The sequence below is a fragment of the Pezoporus occidentalis genome, unplaced genomic scaffold (genome assembly GCF_034315485.1).
Source record: "Pezoporus occidentalis ecotype Australia unplaced genomic scaffold, CSIRO_AGI_Poc_V1 ctg172, whole genome shotgun sequence".
Classification (NCBI taxonomy): Eukaryota; Metazoa; Chordata; class Aves; order Psittaciformes; family Psittacidae; genus Pezoporus; species Pezoporus occidentalis.
In genome coordinates, this window is record NW_026913554.1 from 2,105,149 (window position 1) to 2,124,082 (window position 18,934).

Below are 18,934 nucleotides of genomic sequence, written 5' to 3' on the forward strand. Positions count from 1 at the left end.
AAGCCATTTCCCCTTGTCCTGTCCCTACTGGCCCTTGTCGAAAGCCCCTCTCCAGGTTTCTTGTAGCCCCTTTAGGCACTGGAAGCTGCTCTAACATCTTCCTGAAGCCTTTTCTTCTCCAGGGTGAACAAGCTCAGCTCTCTCAGCCTGTCTTCACAGGAGAGGTGCTCCCACCCTCTGATGATCCAGCATCCCACAGACCTTTCCTTTCTCTTCTCTATTATCTCATGATCTTTCAAAAATGACATCCCCACATTATGGCAGGCACATCTAGGTCCCCAAGTGTACTGTACTGAACCTCAAATCAGACTGGTGGCCTCCAGCTGCTTCAGGTCTTTTCCTGCTTCACTCTGTAGCCTGTAACTATCACTGAGATGCAAACATTCATGTTAGTGCAAGAACTTATCCATCCTCACCAGATATATTGATTATGAGCACCAACAAAACAAACAAGGAGCACTCAGCGACCCTAAATCTTCAGGTTACCTTTTAACATCAATAAACCTTCCCTTTTATTGCTCTGTTTCTGATGCGTTGACTGGGATTTGCTATGAAATCCAGTGTACACTGAGTATATTTCTCCAAGATAGCCCTTTATTGGGAACCATGGCCCAACACCATGATGAGCTAAGAGGCAACAGGACCACACAAAGGAATAGAACACCCTTGAGCCCCGGCCATGGGCTGATCGTATCTACCACCAGAAATGTCACCATGTGCAGATGGACAACTCTAGCCTGTTTATATGGCAGTTGTAACACAGACAGCTGAACTCAGATGGATCAAGCACCATGACTGGCAATGAATCAAGAGCAAGGATCTGCAACTCAAGGTCCCCTCTGGAAACACCTTTTAATCAGTACCTATAAGGTTCTGGCTAGAAATTTTCCATGACATGTATCAGTTATTTTTCTACTGACCCAAACAGCTCTGCAATGGATAGCATCATTTGCTAAACCCTTTTAATACAAACACTCTTTCCTGACAGCTTCCATGCTCCCCCAAGTCTTGGATTCAAGGACTTCAGAGAGCTCCCCTTCCCTGGTACATCCAGCAGCAGGAGCTGCTCAGTAGCTTACAGAAGGCTCTGTTCAGCAAGATTGAGTCATTTCAGGAAGATACTGAGAAATCCTGAGCAATCATACACCATGAAAGATCACTATCAGCAAACAGGATGCAAGCCAGGAGGTTGGGCTGAGTGTAGGAATTGCACCTCAGCAGGGTGCTCACATCATGTACTGCATACATGTACCCTTAAAGCAAGAAAATTATATACATAGGTCCATCTAGCACTTCCACCAAAGATATATGGAAGCGCATAAAAACAGAAATCATTCACTAGAGAAGAAGGAAATCTCCCCTTTTACCAAAAGCCACCTGACAGTAGGAGGAGTGCAAGTATATCCCACCGTAAGGTCCTTTGGATGTAAGAGTGAGGGCTCTTGATCAATGTCCCTCAAGACACAGCAGAGCTTTGTGACCTTACATGCAAGACACAGGGCATCTTTCTCCCAATGGCTGACATTTGTGGACTTATGGAAAACAGAGCTTCCCAATATTCTTACTGTAAAGGAGAGACTGCTCATTAAGAAATACCACACTAAGGTCTGAATTGTGAAAAGCTTTAACAACTTGTCATTAAAATCTCTTCCCATAGGGGTTTAATACACAGGGACAGAGGAAAGCATCGTTTGCTACAAAAGCAGAGCTGGGCAGTACGGATGACAAAATGCAAGTATCAAACTAACAGCAAGAGGGAAGAAAAGCAATAAAGGCAGAAAAGGATGACCAACAAGCAAGAAGTTAAAAAGGTGAAAAGCCTTTAAATAGGTTCTCAAAGTGACTGAGAAGTAAAAATAAAGGTAAGGGGGCAAACAGGTAGGTGGTGGGGCAGTTCATTACATCACAGGTAAAGAAGATTAAGGTGACCAAACAACATGAGCACAGTTCTTGTGCTTAAGGTGCCCTTAAGACTAGGAGGTGGGGAAAGAGCTTAGCCCAGCCACAAGAAAGGAAATGAAAAAGCCCCCAGTTAAGTGAGGGTGATTGGGAAGAGGGGAGGTAGAGCCTGGGCTGCTCTCTGGCTGGGTGAAATACTACAGTTAGAAACAAACTACATGTGACTTGTGGCAGCCAGATAAAAAAAAAAACAGCATGCCTCGTTTCTGCCGCATTTTTGTGACCAAATCAAGAGCACCATCAAACAGGCAGAAAACCTAACCAGGAAACTCAAAGCAGGTAGCCCAATCCAGCATTAACAGACATGCTGAATAAATTACTTAAAAAAAAAACCAAACTTACAGGTTTTTGCCTATTTAAAATGAATTTTATCGGTAACTTGCTAGGAGAGAGATAGTTAAAATTTCCCAACTGGTGGTGTGTGGTGAGGTCAGGCGCGAATCTGCTGAAGTACCTTAGACACACATGCAGAAGCTTTGTTCAGGCACAGATTTCCGCCAACTCTGGCCAAGACACTGCCATTCTTTGCAAAGCACAAACAAGCCCATATGTCTGTTTGCTCTCCAGAAGCAAACTATTCAAATAAATCCTAGACTGGTTTGGGTTGGAAGGGATCTTAAAGCTCATCCAGTTCCAACTCTGCCATGGGCAGGGACACCTTCCACTAGACCAGGTTGCTCCAAGCCCAGTCCAGCCTGGCCTTGAACACTGCCAGGGATGGGGCAGCCACAGCTTCTCTGGGCAGCCTGTTCCAGGGCCTCACCACCCTCACAGGGAAGAACTTCTTTCTAATGTTTAATCTAAATGTCCTCTCTTTGAGCACTGGCAGTCTATTTTTTTTGTGTTAAAGGAATATTTAAACAACCCCCTGAATTCTCTCCTTCATCAAAGAAAGGTACGCAGGCTCCTTGCAGTGGATTCCCCAAGCACAGGTATTGCTCCAATGGAATGTAAGAAAGGAATTTCCCACACAGTCCTGTGTAGGTGCACTTCCCTTTCGGAGTTAAGGAAAAGCAACCCACCTTGCAGTCTCCTTCCACTCCATCTCTTGCCCATCGATGGCCAGAAGCTCATCCAGCTCCGTGAAGAGCTGTGGGGGTGCCGGGCTGTCATCTTCCTCTCCAAGGATGAAGCGGATGCGTTCGGCAGCGGGGGAGACTGCAGAGGTGAAAATACTGCGGTTAACGGCCTGAGAGATGACCAGGGATGTGCGGCTCCTTTCTTTCCCCTTCTCCCCAAAGCCATTCAGCTGTTTCTCCAGGCTGTCCTTTCCATTTGACATCCTAGGCGTTGCAGACGGAGGGTATGTCTGCCTCCCCCTCTTCCCCTTCCTTGCTTCTCACTTCAATTCTTAAAACTTCCAGCTGGGAGTAAAGTTCAGGAAAACTTGCCTCTTCCTACAGTCCTTAACTATGTTACAGCAATCTGCAACCCTTGTAAAAAAAGCACTATCAAGCTCAAAACCAATATGCTCTATGGTGCGCGCCCAAGGACCTTGCATACTCTGAGTATCTCAGATCCTTCACCCTCTTTTTTATACGACGTAAAACCAGTTTCAGCCAAGCTCTTTTGGGGCTTGCTTGTGACAGCATCCCATAGCTGGCTTCCTCCTCCCTGCCAACAAGGATCTGGGCACCCATTGGCCTGCAAGGCAGGCTGTGACCTCCCCAGAGCTACCACTGGAGAACATGGGAATATTTAACAGAAAGGTTTTCTCATCTATACATGAAGAATGCGACCCAATGCATTTAGTCAGGCACCAATGCACTGCAAGAAAACAACCCTTCCTATTGGGAAAAGACTGCCTGTTTAGGTAAAAGAAACCGTGTTCAACACAACCATGCAACCAAAGTTCATTTGCACTATTAGCTCAAGAAAAATTAGCAGAAACCCCTTCCAGGGGTGAATCACATGCATTGATTTGAATTAAACCCCCAAAACATCCCTGTCCACATCCCAAGACCTAAAAGCATCTCCCAAAGGCAACTGGAGCTCATGCCCCAGGAGTCACCTTGCTGGAGGACTTCTGGGGGTCTACAGGTTTTTTTCTGATCCTATCACCTTAAAGCGAAGGTGTGACCATGTGGAATTTTAAGACAGACATCCTTTAGGCTGAATGTTTATTAGCATTAGAGTTAAACAGCAGACTATGAACTTTGAACAGTTCTGAGAAAAACTCCTTTCTTTTCAAAAGATCAGCTGCCTGTCTGTTGCAAAATAATTAATGACACCAGGTGTCCAATCACTATTGATTTTTCCAGGGTAAACAGTCTCTATTTGTAATGTGAAGAAAGGGACCAGTACGAAACATGTCTTTTCCTCTACTTTTGGATTTTTTTAAGAAACTTTCATAGCTTTCCTCTTAGATTATTCAGCAAAGGTTGATGCAAATGCAGTTCTTCATCAGTTACGGTGATGATGCTTTCATAATATAAACCACATTTCTACTCTATTTTCAGTCATGCCCTTGTAGTTCCCTGGGCATCCAAGAACTTGAGCCATGCTGGCTGTGCAGCTCAGGTTGAAGGCATAACAGCACACAAAGCCACACATCTGAAAACCACTGTGGCACTCAGGCCAGGATCACAGACTGGTTGGGGTCGGAAGGGACCTTAAACCTCATCTAGTTTCAACCCTCTGCCATGAGCAGGAACACCTTCCACTAGACCAGGCTGCTCCAAGCCCCATCCACCCTGGCCTTGAACACCTTCAGGGATGGTATCCAGAGTACAAGTTGCTGGGCACCTGAGCACCCACCAGTCTTTTGGCTTTAAATGTTTATAGAGGAGCCACGTGTCTCTTCTTTAACATTATAACCCAGCACCAGAGAAGGCAACCAATGAGCAGGTCCTCAGAGTACTGCATGTCCTGCTAATTGGGCTGAAAGTAATTTCCTTCTTGCACTTCAACAGGAGCAGGAACATTTAGAAGCTCCTCCTTTCCCCTGTCACAAAGTCCTCAGCAGCATTGCCTTTCATCACAGATCCCATTAAGAAAATCTCTGAAAGCTTTGACTACCCCTTAGGACGGAGCACAGCAGTCCAGCCTCCCTACCTGCCAGCTAGTTGTATCCGTCCGTGTTTTCCAGCACTACCATCATGTATGCACAGCTGCAAGCCACTGAGGGACCACATACCGGTGCTGGTCTGCATGTACACCCTGGTGAGCATATCCCACTACTCCCTGCCCAAGATCAGAATTTCAAGGGTACCATTTCGTCATCATGGTTACCTCAACCACGACTGTCTCAGAACATGTGCTACAGCAGCTTTCCAACACCAACCAAGCGGTCTGTGCCTCTGCCACTACAGTGTGTAAGCCACACGTCCCCCATCATCCAGTAACATTCCGCATTGGCTACTTCCCATCAGTCCTTCCTTTGAGAAAACCCATCACTTCCCACAAAAAAAAAAAAAAAAGCTTGCTTTTGATGTGCTCCTAACAGGAGAGAAAAAGATTGTTACACTGAATTTACAGACATCCAGCCATAGAAAATTAGACATTAACCCTCTCTTATATATACACTTATATATTTACTTACAACCTTATAAGATTATATACTTATATATGGTATATAACCACTAGCTCTTACAGATTTTTTTTTTTTCCAGATATATTTCTCAGAATCTCTGAGGTGCATGAGTACTTGATTATCTGGCCTGGATGTAACAGATGCACTTTGCACAACACTCCCAAAATAGATCTGCAAACACGTAACCTTATGCATGAAAACTGTCCTTGCAATTATAAAAGAAATTTGGACTAAAAGCCTGCATCCAAACCATGGTTAAACCAAATATTAGTCTAAATAATTACGATTATCCTATTCTAAAAATGCAATTAGCATTTAAGATCATCTTTACAAGGTAACCCCAATCAACTGCTGGTGCCTGAAGCTTGTGCTGAACCACCTAACCCGAGTGGAAGGAGAAAAGGTTTGATTTCCCTTAAATTGCTTTGAATTCAGCTGAAGACCATCACCATCAAGTGGTAGCCCCTCTTCAGCCATAGGGTGGATTCACAGCAGTGGAAAGGGCCTGGGGAATTTAAGATGGGTGACTACAGCTGATGGTATCTGAACTCTGCTGCCACCCTCCACATGAAGAGCAAGACCTGCTGGTAGAGTACACACAATGGGCATGTTCCATCACCTTTCCCCTCAGTCTGCACTAGTAACTCTCAACATACTCTTATATTCTGAACTGTATTTAAATATCACAGCTAGGAAAGCAGTAACATAAATTTACATCCTATCGCTTCAAAAAGCCATATGGGGCACAGCAAGTGGCTGGTACATGGATTGAACGATAAGGCAAGTGACTGCATAGCTCACTGGCTGAAGCCAACAGGAAAATTCTCTTTTCAGTCATTTTGAAGAGGTTTTCTCACATGGGAGTGGGACCCTGATAACCAATCTCATAATATGATCATTCATATTATCATATGATAATCATAATAACTTGATGCTGGAGAGGACTCATCATCAGGGACTGTAGTGATAGGACATGGGGTAATGGGTTCAATCTGACAGAGGGGAGATTCAGGTTAGATATAAGGAAGACATTTGTTCCTGTGAGGGGGAAGAGAGACACTGGCACAGGTTGCCCAAGGAAGCTGTGAATGGTCCATCCCTGAAAGTGTTCAAGGCCAGACTGGATGGGGTTTGGAACAACCTGATCTAGCGGAAGGTGTCCCTGCCCATAGCAGGAGCTTGGAACTAAATGATCCTTAAGGTCCTTTCCAACTCAAACCATCCTGTGATTTCTATGGTTCTGTAATTCCACAACCAGCCGCACCACTTTGGTCACTGAACTGCATCACGAGAGGAACTGCAGAAATGCTCCCATCAAACCTAGACGTGCATCATATATTACCCTTCCTTTCTTCTCTCTTTTTTTTTTTTTTTTTTGCTAATTTCCTATTAGCTGCATTTAGTGCAGATGATAAGGTTCAAAATCCAATTAAGGCATTTGCTGGGTCACAGGTCTCCTCTGACTTGCTTTGCCACATGTTTTTTATTGCAATTCTGTAGGTTAATGGGCCGTTCATAGGTTGTTTATGCACTCTCTTTAGCAAGAACATATTTTCACCCTAATCTCCAGAGCGAACACTATGTGCTCAGTGCAGGGCCGGCAGCTCACTATCAGGCTTAGGAACCATAGGGCAATTAACGCGGGGGTTGAACTCCACAGACCTCCCCCTGCCTGACCTTTGAGCACCAATCTCCCAGCCTTGACCATCACCTCTACTCAATCTGCCTGGTTCAGGAGGTGCTGGAACCAGCACAGTTAACAACACGAATGGCTGCTGCTAAGTCTTTTTAATATTGCATTCCTTACTATCACATTTGAGAAGCGACCTGCTGATCAACAGACATACATAGCAGAGAAAATGCTAATCCACAGATTTAGATGACTGGAATTATATTTTTTCTCTGAATGGGAGAGGAATTATGGTATTAATTGCACATGGCAAACATGTAAACAGAGGCATTGCCGTCCATAAGCGACACCTCTTACCTCCCCCCTTTTCCCTTTCCTGTTCTTATGTTCAGTCACAAGTGGTCCATGAGGCAGCTTATAAAATACATCACTTGCAGGAGAGAAGGAACACATCAGCAATTTCTCCTAGGTCAGTTCAGGCTAATTGTGAGTACAATGCACACCCTTGGGTTCCCAAAGGCAAAAATCCATCTCCATCAGCAGCAAAAAGTCTCAGGGAGCTCAGAAATAGATGTAGACACATTCTGGCATGACACTTCAAGTCAGCCATGGCTGAACTTTCCATCCCCATGTCACTCCTCGAGTATCCTAAAGTCACCTCCTGCTGCAGTGCCAAGCTACAAGTGCCTCACTTGTTGCAGATGGGACATGGTTAGTGCCTTGCTGTCAAGGCATACAATACTGCCTTGGGATGACCTGCACATCAATACAACTCCTTTGTGTTGATGTACAGGTAAAACAGCCTCTTCCCCAGTCAGCCAACACTTTTTTCCTCCAAATTTTTCACCAGGGACACTTGTAAACACGCCTGGGACCAACAACTCTGTCAAATGCTCCCTCCATTCAAGGCCAAAGAGAGTATCTAACACGAAGTTCTCCACTACTTTGAAGTACTTTGGCAGCTACAAACCCTCCAGAGACCTGCTGTAAATCCTTCCTCAAAGCCTGTGGTGACATTATCAAGGAAGGTTATTTGTCAAACATGCTTTCCATATAACACTTAGTGAAATAGGACATGATTATATTGCCATTAATTTCTGGGGTTGCCCTCACTCAGCCCAAACTTGGTTCAAATTCACCCAAGGTCAGAGTGAGCTAGTTAAGTGAAACACTTTCATCCAATTTCAAGCCATTTTCTTTCTAGTTTAGCTGACTTGAGTTCCAAAGTTATTCCATTACTCAAAACAATTTAAATTGTGTGTTAATGTCAATACAAGACCTTATGCATTTTAATCAATTCCCTTGATTTATAGCTTTATCAACTGCCATTCTTTTTCCTGACTCTTCTTGCACAGACAAGCCCTGGTACCCTTCCGCAACAGAGATGTCATCAGAAGCAGCAGAAACCTGCTCCAGTGCTGACTGCATATTGCTGATAAGACCAGAATTCACCCTATCTTGATTTTGCAGTGAGATTCTTGCTCTACATCTACCTGTCTTGATTAATACAAGAAAGAGCTAGTTCGGTTACTCTATTTGGCAAAAATTGTGGAGGGAGGCTGCTGAATTAAGACCAGGTTAAGATCTGACAGTGAGAATGTGAGATGAGGTATAAGAGCATGCAGGGAAGTCTTTTATGGCTCACAGTTTTACCAGCTTTCTTGAAAGCCTAACCCAAATGGAATCATACCTCAAACTAGGAGTCACTAAAAATCACCACCTTGCACATCTTCACCTGTTCATGGAGGGCATCTACACGATGATGACAGCTGCCCCATCCCTGACAGTGTTCAAGGCCAGGTTGGATGGGGGAAGTAGAAGGTGTCCTTGCCCATGGCAGCGGATTGGAAATGGATGAGCTTCAAGGTCCCTTCCAACCCAAACCAGTCTGTGATTCTATGATCTGACACACCAAGCCAAACCCACAGAGTAAGGCAAAGGATGCCCTCTCAGTGTACTAGAAATACTATTCAGTATTTCAGGAGCACTGCTCCCCTTAGAGTGTGGCACACAGACTCTCCATGCTACACTTGCATCTTCACGGGAACTGTTGTTCCCTTTATGGAAGAGACCATGGTCAAATCAGGCAATATGAGTTTCTGCAGAAAAAGCCAGGTGAGAACTGATTTCCTGAAGCCCTAAGTGCTCTGCCTAGTGCAAGCATCCTTGAATGCCACTGAATAAGCCAACTGCACCAAGACTTTTACATCACATCTGCTACACAGAAATGACTGGACCTGAAATCACCAGTCAGTGACCACTCATTGGGCCTCTCGGAACCCACCTCTGGGTCATCAACTCTCCAGCTAATTGCTCTAAGTAAGCATGAGAATTTCTTTTGTTCTGATTGGGTTTCTTGTAGAGAAACCCCATTACTTCCTGACCCTGCGCCGGTGCTGGCTGGCTGTGAGGCAGATTAGACTTGTCCACAGGCAGAGCTTGGCAGACTGCAGGGAACACCCACTACACTACCCAGATCCCATCCTGAGCCACTTCTTCCACAACTACAAAAGCAGCGAATGCTGTTCAAGCTACTTGATCCATCTTGAAGTAAATATCCCCCATCCCTGGACCATGACTATTTCCAGCACATAATGAATAGCACTGACTGCCTCCAAACAATTCATTTTTTCTGGACTATTGTACTGCATGATTGTGCACGTCTTGCTCTAAGCTCCTCTGCAGCATGTGGCATATATTAAGTCTTTGATCTGCAAAAAATCTTCAGTATTAGACAAATGCTTACTAATAACATTCTCTTGAGTGCCAGAGGAATGGCAGCTTTTATGTAACAATTTGCTGAGTGTTCCCAGCTCCTTCAGTGCTGTTGAGATCATGTACAGAAGTTTTGCCTACAGATATTTTATTCACAGAATCACAGACTGGTTTGGGTTGAAAGGGACCTTAAAGTTCAGCCAGTTCCAACCCCCCTGCCATGGGCAGGGACACCTTCCACCAGACCAGGTTGCTCCAAGCCCCATCCAACCTGGCCTTGAACACTGCCAGGGATGGGGCATTGCTACTGTCATCATTATTATCATCATTAAAACATCCCTTGGAGATACAGGAACAGAAAAAAGACTCTTCTTCCAAAAATCTCTCATCTATAGCAGACAGCTCACATGGACACGGTGTGCAATGTGGACCATATCGGGCAACCTTTTAAACAAAACGAGCATCATCTAATGAAAATGTCAGTCAGTTGTAACATAAATATTTAATATATTAACAGCCTGAGTCTCTGCCTCCTCAAATCCATGCAAGGCTCTGGTTTCAAGGGGGTGGAATTGGCTGTACGTGGACCATGCAATTTGCCTTGGGTGTGCCATAGCTAGATGTTCAGCAGCAGTGCCTAGCTTCCAACCTGCTAGAAAACTGGGAAATGTCCCTTTCTCCATCACTTTAATTGTCTAGATTCACCAAGTGCCATTTTTAATTCCATAGAAGGCAATGATGACTCTGACCCTCACTTTTACTAAAGGACTAAACCATGATTCTGTACCATAGGCTGTCCTCTGTAAGAAACCATACTGTTTATAAGCCCTGGCATGATTTAAACCACATAACAAGCAATTCCTTACAAAATATGGGTAACAAGGCTATTTTTTGACTAGTTCTGGAGGTCATTCATCTCACTTCATGTTGTGGGAAACTGCTATAGCAGCACATTTTTAAGGAGCTATTACTGAGCGGTTGCCAAAAAGACTTTAATAAAGAGCTTTCTCTTTATTAAAGAGAAACCTCCTGTTCCTCTGCTGAGCAAATAAAGATAGCATTTTCTTTTCCACTGTAAGATGGCTCCCTCAAAGGTAATTTTAAAGCTGTTTTGATGTGATGTTGTCCCCAAATAAATATTGTCATTTCCTTTCCTCAGCTACCAGCCCCCCTGCCAAACTATTAATTCAGTTTACCCCTGATCATTCACCTGTGCCCCCTTTTTTTAGGCAATGGTGAGAGTACAATGACATTTTTAAGGACACAACTACAACAGCTCCAGGCTTTTCTGAATTCAAGCTTCCACGCAGTGACAAGAAGAAACTTCCTCTCCCTCCCTGCCCTTTAAAACCAGCCCTCTGGCTGCAATAGAGAATTTTATGCCTATTAAGCTCTTCCCACAAGCAAGGTTTCATCATTGTCTATTTGTCCTATTCAATCAATCTCCACATCAGCTCTGACCGTTTCAGCACTTCTCCAAGTCGTCTTCTTGACAGAAGGGAACCAACCCGCAGAGGCAGGAAGCCAAGTGCAAGCGTGCGGGGGTTTTCACTATTGCTTCCTGCAGCTTCAGTGTGTGCTGGCCGAGCCCTTTGTCCCATGAGCTTTTCAGCCAGTGTCTCCGGATGAAATGGAGCCCGGCACCGTTGCCAGGCAGTGTTTCAAGGAGCACTGAATGTCTCTGGCATCCAACACTTTTTGCTTCCAATTCTTTTCATATTGCCCCCTCTGTTTTAAACACTGCCAAATACCTCGTCCACTTCAGGGATGGAGAGGAAAGCACATTATTATTCTGTACAATCATTACAGGAGACGAACTGGTGTCTGAGAGCAAAATACATGCACTGAGTTCTGGAGGTGGCTATTCCTCCATGATCACCTTCAAACCCCACGTCAGAGAATGATGCCACAGGCTCCCGTCAACTGCGAGGCTCAAAAGCACAAATCACCATGGGGGAGAAGATGGGGGGAGAGCTAAACAAACTAGGTGTGATTTCTGCATGGCCTTGCACACAGGACTATTATTTACAAAACTGGTTATCCATGGCTGGGTCCTATCTAAGTGGTTTCACTTGGCAGAGGTGTAAGCGGCAGGACAAAGTGTCAGGGTTCAGAGACCCGAGCTGGGTTGCAAACCTGGCAGAACAACTAACAAGAGAAGCCCTATCAAGGTGAATCTCATTTTCAAGGCTGAAAAATACTTCAGCATCCATAATGTGATCTTCTTTTTACTTATCAAAGGGTAGTGTTTGTTATTAGGCATCATTTTGAGCAGCAACGAATAGAGGTCTCCTTCTTGGGTTGCAGAGTGGTCCACACAGGGAAAATGAAGATAAAAAGCAGCATGAAGAGGTGTCTATTGCTGATATAACTACAGTCTTCCCCAGAGTTGGTGATGGTTGTGGAAGGTGCTCCCTTTCTCCATAAGGCAGAGGTGAGGGATATGTGTTGGCTGTTCTGATGTACACATCTCCATGCTACATGCATTAACGTGTGAATTCAGTAGCCAAAACGCACTCAGTGCTCAGGAGGCCACCTCACCTTGAGGCATAAGTAAGGTGCCAGCCTCCTAGGAGATGCTTTGAAAAGGCCCAGCTTTTCCTAATTTTCCATCACCTTCTGAAAAGCCTCATTCAGTGACAAACAGCCCTTTTGGCTCTCAAAGGTTAACAGCCGCTTATCTAAACTGCTGCAGGGCCAGTGAGAACTCAGACAATGCCTCCTTTGACTGCAAGAGCAGCAGGACTTGGCCTGACAGGGTAGTTACAAAACCCATTACTTTCATGTCTGGATGTTGGTTTTCCTTTCCCTTTACCTCACACACCTCTGCTGCAGCAAAGCAAGCTTGACCAAGTAGATCCATCTTTTCAGACCCGTGCTTTTAGTCCGTCTTTTACATCCTGAAAAAAGCCCATCCTCAGCACTTCCCTCACTTGGCATCCCTGGACACGTTAGGATCATCCTGATGAAATTGTCACTGTCTGTTAGCAGTGTGGCAAAGCAAAGCTTTTGGTGGATAAATCACTTCTGTGAGGGCATTTTCTTTTTCTCTCTGAGTCAAAACAATTCAGAACAGGGCTCTTGCAGTGGCATTTCAGTAGCAGAAAGACCCTATTGAGATCCAGGCACAATAACCAGTTTGGTTCCTGCCTTTAAAAATTAACCACCATTAACTTCAGGCTCAGAGCAGCTCCAGGCTGCCAGCAGCACACTCCTTCCAACTGGCTTCCCAGAAAGAAACTCCTGATTCAACTTGTTCTCTCTCAAAAGCCTGGTGACATTTCTACAGCTCTCTCTCTTCACCCGTTTCCCCTTGCAACAGCAAGCAGAGTTCAAGCTTCTGCCTCCTTTGTACTTGTAGCTTCACAGACTCACCCCTACCTCCTACATGAGCCTGCAAACCCGCACCTCCAGGTAAGAAAAATCAGCTGCTCAATATCCCTCACACCACAAACTTGGAAGCTTGCACAGTTAGATCCTGATGACAGGAGGTCCACAAAGGTCCATATTTTGAAATGTCTAATATATGCTCCCAAATGGCAGATCATCTCTCGTTAGCAAGGGAAGGGAGCTGAACTGTCAGGGAACCACACAGCAGGCACTTTAGCCAATGAAGAATCATAGAACAGTTTGGGTTGGAAAGTACCTTAAGATCATCCAGTTCGAACCCCCCTGCCATGGGCCTCACACTAGACCATGTCACCCGAGGTCAACAGCAGAAGCAAATACTGGAGAAAGGAAAAGAAGCTGAGATAAAAGAAGTTTGTAAGAATAAAAATAAAACCAAGAGAATGGCAATGAAATTTCTGAATGCTCCATCCCTGGTAGTGTTCAAGGCCAATTTGGTTGGGGCTTGGAGCAATCTGGTCTAGTGGAAAATGTCCCTGTCCATGGCAATGGGGTTGGAACCAGACAGGCTTTGAGGTCCTTTCCCACCCAAACCCTTCTGTGATTCTATGACAAATGCTCATGAGAAGCAATGAACTAGCAATATATACCCTTCCCTGGCTCCAAGTCAACTGGCCAGACCTCATGGTTGACCTTGGCGTCTATTGAACTGAAGAGGAAAGAGCTTTTCTCATCAGATTCCAAAGTACAAGAATGAAAATTGACTCGGGCAAGGCAATAGCTTCAGTGGATTTGGTAAGGGCTCCCCTAAACTGGAAAGTAGCTTTACTGCTTTCAGCAAATTTCTGTAAGTCAGTCAACTAAATATAAGTATAAACTATTTCCACTTCTGTAAATGAAACTCAACTAGGATTTCTGCAAGTAAAATCATTTGCAGGAAAAATAACAGACCATTAACCAATGTATTTATAGAGTAAAATGAAGCATAGGCCAGCTTTCACTCATTACTCTACTGTAATTAAGATCAACATACTCTGGAAAAGGAGACTGCCAAAACCGAGGAAGGAAGCAAGCTAGTACAAACAAACCTAACTCTTCTTTTTTTTTTACTGAAAAATGAGAAATTTGGTGTCTAGAGACGCATTTGGAGACTGTTGAAGGAATGCAAAGTAAGCCATGAAGAGATCTACAGTTACTGAAACAACAGAGAAGCTCAAAAGCACTCAGGAAGCACAAATACACTGAATAAGGAGGCAAAGTCCCACTCCACTGCACCACTTAGGAACATCTTAGTCCAACACAAGCCTAAATTTGTCATTTTTGTCCAACAGAAGCTTAAGTTTCAAAACCTTGAAACATAAGGAAGATTTGACCAAAACCTGGCGAGTAAGTACAGAAGACATACAAGGAAAATGAATTCTCTAAGAACATTAGCAGCAGGGGGCTTGAGAACCTAGAGGTGACCTGGACCTCTAGGACCTAGAGGTGACCTGGACCACCTAGTTGTAAAAGTGCCAATTATGGGGATTAAAGAGTTTGTAGAAAAGCAAAGCAGCTTCTTCGTGTGAAACTTCACTGCAGAGGTGGGTGGGAAGTCAAAAACTTAATGTCTAAAAACTAATGTTTTTCAAAGGTTAGTGTGTGAGGCAGCTGGGGCATGAAGGTGTCCACAGAAAGAGGAAGAAGTGATGGAGATTAACTCAACAGTAGTAAGTGGCCAAGAGCCCTTGTGCTCACACCTCACAAGACCCTGTGCAACCTTGAGGTTTTAGTGAGGCCTGGGACATTTCATACAGCAAAGAAAACAATAATCAATCCATGAAACCCCCATGAACTGGTACCCAGCTAGTTGAACAATGGGATACCACCTACCGCAGCGGAAAGAAATTATTTTATCTGATTTCCATTTCTTTCTAGACTCCTTTAGAGGTTTTCTACCACTAGTCAACCTCACTGTGGTTACAAACAGTTCACAAGGTTAGCATGACTTTATTTTTTCCTCCCCTACTAAGAACACAGCCATTCTGAGCTGCCACAGCCTGTTTGGACCTACTCAGACCAGGGATGCTGTAGTTAAAAACAAAACCATTATAGCAGAGTTCTCAGAACCAAAGTGCTATTTAAGCAGATTTTTATTTCTTTCTTTTAAGCTCCTAAATGCAACTTTAGCAATTACTGGGTTATGTAATTGCCTAACATTTAACGTTTACATCAACATTTTATAACTAATTTACATGTAGTTCATTAAATGCTTTGGGGTTAATTGGTCTTTTGTTGCGCATTAAGTAGCTTGTTAATTATTAGACAATCGGGAGGGAAAAACAAGTAGGAGGTCAGTTTGAGGATGGCTTGGACTGCATAGAATGGCTGCTCTTAATTAGCAAAGTGCATGGGGGGATTTTTGCAGATTCGCTGACCTTCCTAATGGTCAACCCCCTGCTTAGCCCCAAAGCTAATGGTGTATTTTACAGGATAATGTTGTCTTTTCTGTTCTACCTGTTGAGAAGAAGGGTACAAGAGGAGTCATTTAGTGACTTCAGTGTGCATGTGAGCTAATGATGAAACCATAAGAGAAGAGAGAAGATGCAATTCATTGGGCTCAGCATAAAGAATGTAACAGGGAAGATCAACATTTTTAGACACAAACTAGACAAAATGGGTAGAACAAGGAATACAAGGAGGACCCAGAAAGATGTTTCCCTACACAACCAAAGTCAAGCACCCACATTTCCAAGTTTCTTGATTAGAGCACACCTAGGCCACATCTCAGCACACTGTTATGGCACGGATAATTTTCTACCACCTGTGCTGAAAAGAGAGCCCCAGGACATGCAAGTATTCCCTGTTCCAAGCACTGTCAGCCCAGATGCATCCAAAGAGATCATAATGATTGAAGAGAAAAAGATGAAATTGGTGTGCCTCCTTATGGCTCTATTCCACCTGCACTTCTGTCTAATGAAAAAGTGCTTTGGACACAATATCATAACTTAAAAACCAACATTAATAACTTAATTACACAGCTATCCGTGCTTTTGGGTGTCTGGACCAAATGACCTCCAGAGGTGCCCTCCAACCTGATTTATGCTATTCCAATACTAAACTATAGCTAATGTATCACTAATCTCCACTTTGGTTATCACATCTGCACCCAAATGTGAGCACTTTGCCAGGTTTTCAGAACAACTTCTAGTAATGAAGACAAAATGGAAACCTCATGCTGGTTTTAACAATCTGCTTGGCATCATAGTCTGCAAGTTGAGATCAGTGTCATGGTTTAAACCCACTCAGCCATAAATCAGCCACACAGTCTCTCTCTCTCTCCCCCCTTTTCTCCCCCCCCCCCCCCCCCCGAGGGATGGGAAGGAGAATCAAAAGAATGTAACTCCCATGGGTTGAGATAAGAATAGTCCAGTAACTAAGGTATAACACAAATCACTACTGCTACCAACAATAATAATAATGATAAAGGAAATAACAACAGAAGGGGATACAATACTACCCACTGACCGATAATACCCAGCCCAGCCGAGCACCAACCTATACCTAGTCCAACCCCGCAGTGAACCAGCCCTTCCAGGTAACTCTCAGCTACATCCTGGGCATGACATGTTGTGGTATGGAATACTTCTTTGGTCAGTTTGGGTCAGGTGTCCTGTCTCTGCTTCCTCCCAGCTTCCCCTCCTCCCTGGCAGAGCATGAGGCTCAGAAAGTCCTTGGTCAGAGTAAACATTTGAGCAATAACTAAAAACATCGGTGTTATCAGCGCTGCTCCCAGACCAAAAGGAAAAAACACAACACTGCACCAGCTGCTAAGAAGGAGAAAAAGTGACTGCTACTGCTGAACCCAGGACAATCAGAAACTAACATAACAAAAACCAACTCTGTATTAGAAGCACTTGAAAAAAAGGCATCTAATTCAAAAACTTATATGCTGTCTTTTTGATGCAAAGCATTCCCGTGGCTTCTTCACACCAGGTGCCCCAACTCCAACTTCTTTGTCTTTTAGTAAGATGGAGCTATTACTAACTGTGTACGTTTCTAGCATGGACGTTCTTACTCTGAATTGAAGTGACCTTGACTGGAGCCATTATATATACCTGAACAGAGTTATTACATACTTCAAAAAGATTTTTTTCTTTTCAGAACCCTCTCTGTTAACTAACTTTTGGAAACACCAAGGGCTGATCTTGATCACACAAGGTCTTCAGAGGTCCCTTCCAAACCTAACAATTCTGTCATTCTGTGATGGCCACAAAGCCAGTTTGATGGCCTGAATGGTCAGGGCAGGTAGTGCTGTTGGAAAGGTAGAAAGGAATCAGGGTGTGATGGGAGATTCATACAGGAGATGTGCCCCCAACAGAAATGTTGGAGTTAGGAACCACCTTTTTTGCCATTGAGTGACCTTGGGCTACACTGTTGAAAGTTCACAGCCCAGCAGCTGGGCAGGGCTTGGTTAATACTGATATTCAAAGGACCCTGTCCCAGTGCCAAGCACACAGTTGGTATGACAAGGGTAGCTTTGTCTTGCATCCCACTCCACCTCCCAGCACATGGGAAACTGCAGAAATTCCCTTGCCGAGGAGAACAACTAAGCTGAGTAACTTGGAATTACAGGCTTTCAAGGTTAGTTCAGTGCCGGAGCCAAGACATATTTCCAGTGCTTCTCAGGCCTGAAAACAACCTTCTACTTTTAATGACTTGCCTTTTATCTTTAATAAGGGATTAGGAGTTATTTTTCCAGCTAATACCTTAAAATCCAGATAATCATAAAAGCAATCAGTAATACCCAATATATGTTAATTACTCATTTTCTTCTCATCTCTCGTTGGCGTGCTGTCACTCTTGTACATTAATTTGTCTATAATAAGGCTGAGAATCCAAATCAACAAAAGGCTTCAGGTCCTCCAGGGAGTCACAGGTTTAGACTTGGGGGATTAATAACACTATATCTGCAGTGACAGAGAAGAAAGCAACATGATGGCCAAAGACACACTGAACTACTCAACCACCCAGTTGCCTTCACCCAGACGTATGCTCTCCCTGCATGCCAGCTTCCCACAGGAGTCCAACAAGGCACAAGATAACCTAAGGCAGCAATGGACAAAGCTCTTGGCTAAATGGCAATAGGCAAGTTGCGCTTGTCAAGCTATTCCTAGTTAAACAGGACCCTAAAATGATATGACGTTTTCCATAACGGGCTTGGAGCAATTTAGTCTAGTGGAAGGTGTTTCTGCCCTTGGCAGGGGGTTGGACTAGATGAGTTTTAAAGTCCCTTCCAACTCTAACCATTCTATGATTCTATGACAATAGGCTATACTGGCCTTTCCAAAGGGAATCTACGGGAATAGCAGGTGTAGAAGCTTCAGATCTAAGATGAGATAGAAGGAGAAGCTGGAATAATGACGATAAAGCATCCACTGCTCAGAGAGGTAATACCTATGACTGCCAAAGACCTGAAGGGAAATGATGTCACTAAGAGACAGTGTCCACCTATCCTCTTGAAGACATGGAAATAATATTATATCTGGAAGCACTAAGGCAACTGTCTTCTGCCCAGACTGACACTGCTGCTGACACTTCCCACACTGCTTGTTCCCTCAGCAAGGTCAGACCTGCACGTGCTCCTGGAAAACACCAAGGGAAGGACACTTCTGCAAGAGCAAGTGATGGATGTGCCCAGAAGGCTGAGTTCCACATGAACCCCTTAAGTCACAGCCAGGTCAGGAATGAATTCTCACTATTAATTCAAA

General features: G+C 44.1%; 1 protein-coding gene across 7 annotated transcripts in view; it reads right to left on the minus strand.

The window, feature by feature from the left end:
* Nucleotides 1-18,934, minus strand: part of SLC4A4 (solute carrier family 4 member 4) — a 205,742-nt gene that overhangs the window by 79,725 nt on the left and 107,083 nt on the right. For all 7 annotated transcript variants that reach the window (XM_062614164.1, XM_062614169.1, XM_062614167.1 and 4 more), the window contains exon 4: nt 2,982-3,117. In XM_062614164.1, coding sequence (XP_062470148.1) covers nt 2,982-3,117 — 136 coding nt within the window. The remainder of the gene's footprint in view (nt 1-2,981; nt 3,118-18,934) is intronic.